The sequence below is a fragment of the Dama dama genome, chromosome 5 (genome assembly GCF_033118175.1).
Source record: "Dama dama isolate Ldn47 chromosome 5, ASM3311817v1, whole genome shotgun sequence".
Lineage (NCBI taxonomy): Eukaryota > Metazoa > Chordata > Mammalia > Artiodactyla > Cervidae > Dama > Dama dama.
In genome coordinates, this window is record NC_083685.1 from 101,036,150 (window position 1) to 101,043,946 (window position 7,797).

The window sequence follows — 7,797 nt, forward strand, 5'->3', positions numbered from 1 at the left end:
TTACAACTGCAGGATGGCCGGTTCTTTACTACTAGCAGGTTCTTTACCACTAGCGCCACCTGGGAAGCCCCCTACTAGGCAATATTAAGTGCCGACTATAGGCTTGAGAAGGAAATGGCAACCCACTCCAGTATTCTTGCCTGGAGAATCCCATGGACGGAGGAGCCTGGTAGGCTACAATCCACGGGACCTCAAAAAGTCGGACATGACTGAGCGACTTCACTTTCACTTTATAGGCTTGACATCATGAATTTAAAAATGAACTGGGCAACTTCATTGTGTGATTTTTTTTCTTAAAAGTCCAGCCAATCCTGGAAGGGCTCAGAGAAAACAGATGGTCAGATTCATCCAGGTGTGGGGTTTTGCCAAGGGGGTAGGGTGATAGAAGAAAAGTGCAGGGGGATTAAGGATATATGTGAGAGTAATTAGAGTGGTGGATTAAGAGTACAGACTGCACAAGGAAAGAGGTGGAAGCCAGGAAGTTGCCTGGTGGTCCAGTACTTATGATGCTGTGCTTCCCCTGCAAGGAAAGCAGGTTCAATCTCTGGTTCAGGGAACTAAGATCCTGCATGTCGTGTATAGTGGCCAAAATAAATAAATAACTAAAAACCAGAAGGAGCTGTTGGATGGTGACAAAATCGTGGAGTCAGTAGACTGGGGTGACTCAAAATGGCTGAGAATTTGTTGTCAGAGGGTCCTTACAAAGTGAACTTGAGGAGTGGGAGGCGATGGACAGGGAGTTGGAAATGGTGAATGAAACTGAACTTTCAGAGGATGCAGTGTTTGGGGCCACAAGATCCAGGGTGTGTCCAGCAGAGTGGCAATGGCAGCATCACTTGCACGGAGGGGGATGGGGTGTCAGGGAACGGAGAGGCCCTCTGGACAGCAAGTCGCTTCCGGGATGCTGAAGTCACGGAGAATGACAAGAGTTGAAGTGGAAGATAGGCAGTGAGCCGGGGAGTAGTTTTTGATGGATGAGGAAGAGGGACCAGGAGACGGGGGTGTGGGTGGGGAGACTTTGAGAGCAGGATGACCTTCCAAACCACTGAGGAGTTATAAGAAGGAGGAGGAGTAACGATCAGACAACGGTGGCAGGAAAGGACTTGACTCATCTTCTGGCTGGGCAGCAAAGAGCCCCCAGTGCGGGTCTAGTGAGGGTGCAGAGTCTTCAGGGGCAGCCAGGTGACAGTGCGGAGCAGGTAAAAGCACCTGCTGTGAGCGTCTGATAATCGCAGAGTGGAATTTCCAGCAAAAGAGGGTTTGGGGAGAGACCCAAGGGCAGAACTTGCAATATATAGAGTGGTTTAGGGGTGAGACTGGGTGAAGAGCCATGACCCAAGAAGCATGGCCATCTCCTTCTGTAAGTCATTCATTCATTCCAAAGATTCATTCAAGTTTGAATGTATCTTTGGTCGATCTTTGAATGGTCACGATCGATCAGAAGCGATTGAACAATTCCTGTTGTATTTTACCAACAGAAATGCCCGCTGACGCCAGAGAGGAGCATTCATGTCTTCACAGAGTCCCAAAGATCCCCGGGTCTTCTCGAAGCCCCACTGGTGCACTCCCCAAGTCCTCAGCAGCCTTTGAACCGGCGTCCGCAGGAGGCCAGCTCTCCTTTGATCACTTCGGTGCTGACAGCGATGAGCACCTGGAAGTCTTATTAAATTCCCAGAGCCCCTTGGGGAAGGTGAGCGACACCGCCCTTCTGAAAATCGGGAGTGAGGAGCCCCCTTTCGACGGGATGATGGATGGATTCTCAGGGAAGGCTGCAGAAGACCTCTTCAATGCACACGAGATCCTGCCGGGCCCCCTGTCCCCCATGCAGACTCAGTTTTCACCCTCCTCTGTGGACAGCAGTGGGCTGCCCTTAAGCTTCACAGAATCTCCTTGGGAAAGCATGGAGTGGCTGGACCTCACGCCGCCCAGCTCGACCCCAAGCTTCAGCTCCCTATCTACCGGGGGCCCCAGCATCTTCAACATTGATTTCCTGGATGTCACGGATCTCAATCTGAATTCCCCCATGGACCTCCACTTACAGCAGTGGTAAACACCTGATGAAGTGCTAAGGAAGGCCAAGAGGAATCCCATCGGGGAAAGCACATGACCACAAATATTTACAGTCTCCCAAAGAAGGAGGAGCTAGAAGAGGAGGAGAGGAAGAAGAGGGAGGAGGAAGAAGGAGAGGAGGAGCTGGAGAGAATGAAAAACAAGCGTGGAGACTTCTGTGACGACCAGAAAGAACAAACAGGAGTCTTTTTTTTTAATAGATGGATAGTGTAATTTTTGCCAACATTCAGTGACCGTTATTGATTTCAGCAATGCCTTCAAAATTATGTTTTTTCAGATCAAGAATGCAAAAAAAAAAAATTTCTTCCAATGCCTTTCAAACACTAACCTTTTTTTGTAGCTTGTATTTTTTTTCAGGCACTGTTGGGGCATAATCTCACTTTGTAAGCTTTTCTCATGAATTTGTTACTCTTACCATGGAAAGAAGTTGTAAGCTCTCTGGGGAACACACAGAAGCCAGTCCTTCAAAGGTGATGGAAGTCGTACCCCTGAAGGCTTCTTCTCCTGTCTCCGTCACCCGCCTTTCAAAATAGAGGTCAGGCCCAGTGTCAGATTCTTAAAGCAGAACAGAGGGACAGGACCAATCCATTCCCAGGGAAGTGAAGTGACCTCAGTATCCCTTGGCCACAAAGCCACCCCCTACAGTGACCCCAACCCTGTACCCAGGACTCCATGTGGTCACTGAAAACAACCCACCTACCTTTGGCCCAAAGAACCCCACCTGAAATTTCCCTTTCTTAACCAGTGGCCAGATCACTGTCACTGTCTCCGTGGTGATGTGTGTGCTCGGTCGCTCGGTTGGTTGTGTCCGACTCTTTGCGACGCCCTGGGTTGTAGCCCGCCAGACTCCTCTGTCCGTGGGATTTCCCAGGCAAGAATACTGGAGTGGGTTGCCAGGTCCTCCTCCATGGGATCTTCCCCACCCAGGGATCGAATTCGGGTCTCCTGCATTGGCAGGTGGATTCTTTACCACTGAGCCACCTGGGAATCCCGCCACGGTGTTGAGCACTGTGAAACAGGAGAGAACCCTGAAGCAAGAGAGAGACAAAACCTCCTGCCATTCTCCAGCACAGCCTCCTTAGTGTCAAAGGCTAGAGACGACCATGTAAGCAAATCAGAAGTATCTCTCTGGTCTCAAGAAACTGTTATCAGGAATAAGGCAGACAGCACAAAAGAACATCATTTCACGTATGGCGGGAATAAACACAGTGGGTTGCTATTCATATAACAGGGTGATTATTTATGGACGTTTGGCTTCTCTTTTTATTTTCTTATTGGAAAGAGGGGTTCACCTCCATTATCTTTCTCCCACTCTATACTTTTCTTTCAAATTCTCCATCCTTTCTCTCCCCTCTTTTGAAGATCTCCCTTTCTCTGCTCCAACATTGGGAGAAGAGGATTTCATCCATTTACCAGCTGTCCTACTGCTAATAAAACCATACGTTAAAAAGCTGAAAGTCAAGATTCTCCCGGGTAACTCATTTTCCATCCGCATAATAACTTGCTGTAAAAGGAAGTCAAAAGAAAGAAATCGAAGGAAAGAAACCAATGATTCCATCCACAGTCATGAAGCTCCCCCTACCTCCATTTGGTTGGCAGTCACTGATTTGGGTTGCTCTGGGGAAAACCGGAACTCGTTATGTTGTAAAGGTAAATACAAAGTATAGTTCCAAGCAAAGAGTATTTTAGGTCTGCGTTTCTGAAAAAAACACAATCGCACGTCGAAAGGATGGAAGGAAAAAAAGACGATGGTCTCCTGTGCATTCCTCGCCACTTCCCCTGCTTTTGCTGGGAGTTGAAAACTTAAATTGCAGGATCGTCTCTAAGACTCACTGTGGTTCTAATGCACGGATTCATAGTGTTGCATGCTGTAGAAGGTAGCTCTCGCTGTTTTTATTTTTTATTTAAATCACTAAGGCACTGTTTTCTTCTTTTGTAAAAAAAAAAAAAATTGTTCACTGTGCACTTATGGAGAAAATAACCAAACATGTTGTGATTTTAGAAGTTCTCTTTTTGAAAAAAAAAAAAGATTTAGAAGTCATTCCATTGTTAACCTGTTAACATGTGTGAACACAGAGTGTTTTTGGTGATTGCTACTCTGAAAGCTGCCGCATCTTACTGGGGGGTGGGGAGGGGAGAAGGGGAATATCTATATTATATATGTATATGTATATATATATATACACACACACACATATGCATGTGTGTATAGATATATACATATGTATATGTATGTGTGTCTATAGGTATGTGTGGATATGTGTATCCATATATACACATCCATATGTACATATACATACACATGTGTGTATGTGTGTGTATCTTCAAGGCAGTGCAACGGAGTTCTATACCAAAAGCCTTTAAGCCTCCATCTGCTGTGAAATGATCTTGGCCTTTCTCACCACGCGTTCCCGATTCATCACCCAGACTACAAGTTGCTTCGACATATGACTCATGGCTCCAACCCAGTGACGCACAGCCAGCTGCTTACGATGAACAAGCCCGTCTTGACAGTGACTGTGATGTGAAGAGCCAGAGAGCATTCACCTTTGGTCACTGGAAAGGTACTGCCTCCTCTCACAGAGAGCAGCGGTGGAAGGCGACCGTCGTTTTACATTCCTTCATTGGCCTTGTGCTTTAAAAGAGCCACACGGTACATTTTCCACTTTGCTTTGATGTCTGTCATCAAAACCAAAGATCCTGAGGGGAAAATTGCCATCTCGTCTTTGATGATGAAGCTATGGGGAAGGAAACCTTCCTGACACATTCCTCACCTTTGTGTGTTCCTCAGACGTTGACATTTTGGGGGGGGGGGGGATCTTGACAAAGCTCGCTAGTCAGTCCGCTTCTCATGTGCCAAGTTGTGTGAATTTTTTAATCTTATTTTTATTCCCCTTCCTTTGGAAAACAACCTCACAGCAATCTCTGAGACTCTGGTCTGAGTGTCGATTATTTTTTCCCTTTGGGTATTTCTGTCTGAAGGGCTAGACTTGGCTAGGAGGCCCCTGTCTTTGTAAGACTATGCATTTTCATTGGGATATTTTTAGGCTATTATCTGGCACTGACATATATGCCTCACAGTTAATGAAAGATATTTGCTGCTACAAACCGGCACACAACCCGGAGCAGACTCCAGGATCATTGCTTTCAACCTCCACCCACAACCCCCACCCACCATCTTCACGCTCTCTTTCCTTAGATCAGATGTGAGATTTGAAAGATAAAACTGAGGATAATTGGGAAAAGGTTGATGAAGCTGGTTGCTCCCTGATCATCTGTGTTAATTTATATTTCCTATAAGGGATTTTTTTTTTTAAGTTCTTTTAAACTCTTAATTGTGTCTTCTATTCTGGTGACAAATTGGGCATGACTAAAAGATGTACAGAGACTTAAGAAGATGGCCACGGTCAAGTTTCTTAAGGCTCTTAGAGCCTGAAATTGACCACATGTGGTCCTCTCAAGGTCCCCAGGACTACCCTGTGGCAAAGCTGACCTGCAGACATTTGCAGCTGCTGCCAACTCTGGTGCAGTCCTGTGGGTTCACCCTTATCCCACGGATTCAGGAAGTTCCTCTGTCCTTCCATTAAGCCTGTGCTCAGTAGAAGCCCTGCTTCTAACAGTGCTATTGAGATGATACACATTCTACTAGAAGGAAAGGGAGAGGAAGGGGGAAAGGAAAGAAGGAAGGAAGGAAAGAAGGAGGAAAGGAAGGAAGGTCAGGTCACAGCCTCTCAGTTCGGCTGAGACATTATGTTATGAAAAAGAAATCGAAAAGCTTGGACTGAGAAACCATTCTCTCCATGAAGTGATCGCCCCGGCAGATAAGGAAAGCAGGAGGATGTTCAGTTGAACAATCAAGGGTCTGTGAACTGGTGGCCTTTGCCATCCGGAAACATTTATCTCCAATCTGAACCAAAGGGGCGGGGGGGAATCAAAAACCTATCCCAAGCATTCAAGACAGTCTTTTCTAAAGACCTCTTAAAGAGGTTTCTATCACCTCTTCTAGAAACCAGTGCTGGTTTGGCCAAAAACTCCTGCGTCAGATTTACTCATCCAGCAGATAGTAACTTGATGTCTTACCTGTGCAGAGCACATCCCCTGTCCCAGATGTCCAGTACCACGTAGACTCTGCACAGATGGTTCCCATCTTGAGGGACTGGGAGGTTGCAAGAACCCTGCTAATTTCCAAGTCTTCCAACCGGAATCCCTTTACCTTTGATGACAAGGGGGTCTTCGTTTTCCCAAAGGGGAAGCGGCTTTTTAGCTAAAACCTACACCCATGCTGACATTTTTTTTTTTTTCTTCTGTGATCAAACAGCAGCATCATATGACTTAGATGTCTTTCTACCACTTAAAACATCTGTTTGAGCTTTTAGGATTTGTCTTCATTGCCAGATACAGAAACATTTGGAAAATCAGAGAAGTATAAAGGAAACGTATTATTATTTTGTCCTGTGCCTTCATCTTGATCTTCAGAACAAGCTCTCTGGACAAAAGGGACACTTAGAGGGTACAGTGTCCATGAAGAGCCTCTATCTTTTAGGGAAAAAAAGCTGCAGGATTGTGAGGGCAGCTTGGCCCCCCTTCAGGGCTTGGCTGTGGTCAACAGATGCACCAAGTTTGCTGTCAGCTGTGAGAGGACTCAGAGTGAAAGAGTCTGGAGTCTTAAGTTTTCTTATAAATCCAGTAGAAACCAGCAGGGCAGTTGAGATGAGGAAACTCAACTAGTGCTTTATTAGATGATATTGCTAGACACACAACAAGACAGTCCTATAAGCTAGAGAGCTGCTCAGTGTGGTGAGGAGCTGGGTTTGATTCTGGAATCCACATTTTCAGAGGAGCCCTGGCTAGGGTGAGACTATGCATTAGGAAATGACTTTAAGACCGGAAGAGATCCGAGAAAAATTTCTCTATTACCTCCCAGGGAAATTGCTATAGACTCATTGGGTTTGATAACATGAAGAAGTTCCCTTCTGATGGTAGGAGTTGGTGGAATCTAAGGTTCTAGAATTCTATGGATTAAGACAAGCTCCTGGTGGTCTCTTGTGCTTACTTCAATCACCTTTGGCCTTGTGAGCTCCCTGTGTGTGCTTTAACAGCTCCAGAGGGTTTGGGGGAGAAGGTCATAGAATGATGGGGATCCTGGAGGCTGCTGTAATGTTTTCCAAAGGAAGGGAAGCCACACTGCTCCCCAGAGTTCTCTCCAACGTGCCTGCAGCGAGGAAAGAGGGCAGTGCACAGCTGGGTGCTTGAAATCCTGCCTCCTGGAAACACAAAGAGGCACTTTGCAAAGAAATCCAAAGAGCCAGCATATGTTCTCTGCAGGGACCCCATGTGGTGGAGCTTTCATGTCGGCTCCTTCGCTCAACTATACATAACTAGGAAGAAATGTGGGTGACCAGGAAGAGAAAAGAAGCAATGGCTAAATACCAAAGTTGGCATGTGTTCTTTTTTAAAAAATATATGTATATTTTTAAATAAAATGTTTATTTTAGAGAGAGATGAAAGCTTTTTTTCTTGACTCTGCAATGTACCAGGCATTGTGCTGTTATTTTGTAAAATCCCCACAATGGTACCATGAAACAGTATCACAATCACCCCCAGTCTACAGATGAAGAAACTGAGTCCAGAAAGGCTGAGTTAATCACTTAAGGTTACACATCTGAAACCTGGCAGAACCAGGGATCACATTGTACTTATCTGCAGTGCTTCTGATCTCATACACTG

General features: G+C 45.8%; 1 protein-coding gene across 3 annotated transcripts in view; it reads left to right on the forward strand.

Moving 5' to 3' along the window:
* MYOCD (myocardin) overlaps positions 1 to 7,564 on the forward strand; it is an 87,913-nt gene extending 80,349 nt beyond the window's left edge. For all 3 annotated transcript variants that reach the window (XM_061143513.1, XM_061143511.1, XM_061143512.1), the window contains one exon: positions 1,479 to 7,564. In XM_061143513.1, coding sequence (XP_060999496.1) covers positions 1,479 to 2,050 — 572 coding nt within the window. In that variant the 3' untranslated portion in view covers positions 2,051 to 7,564. The remainder of the gene's footprint in view (positions 1 to 1,478) is intronic.
* Positions 7,565 to 7,797: the final 233 nt, after the last annotated feature.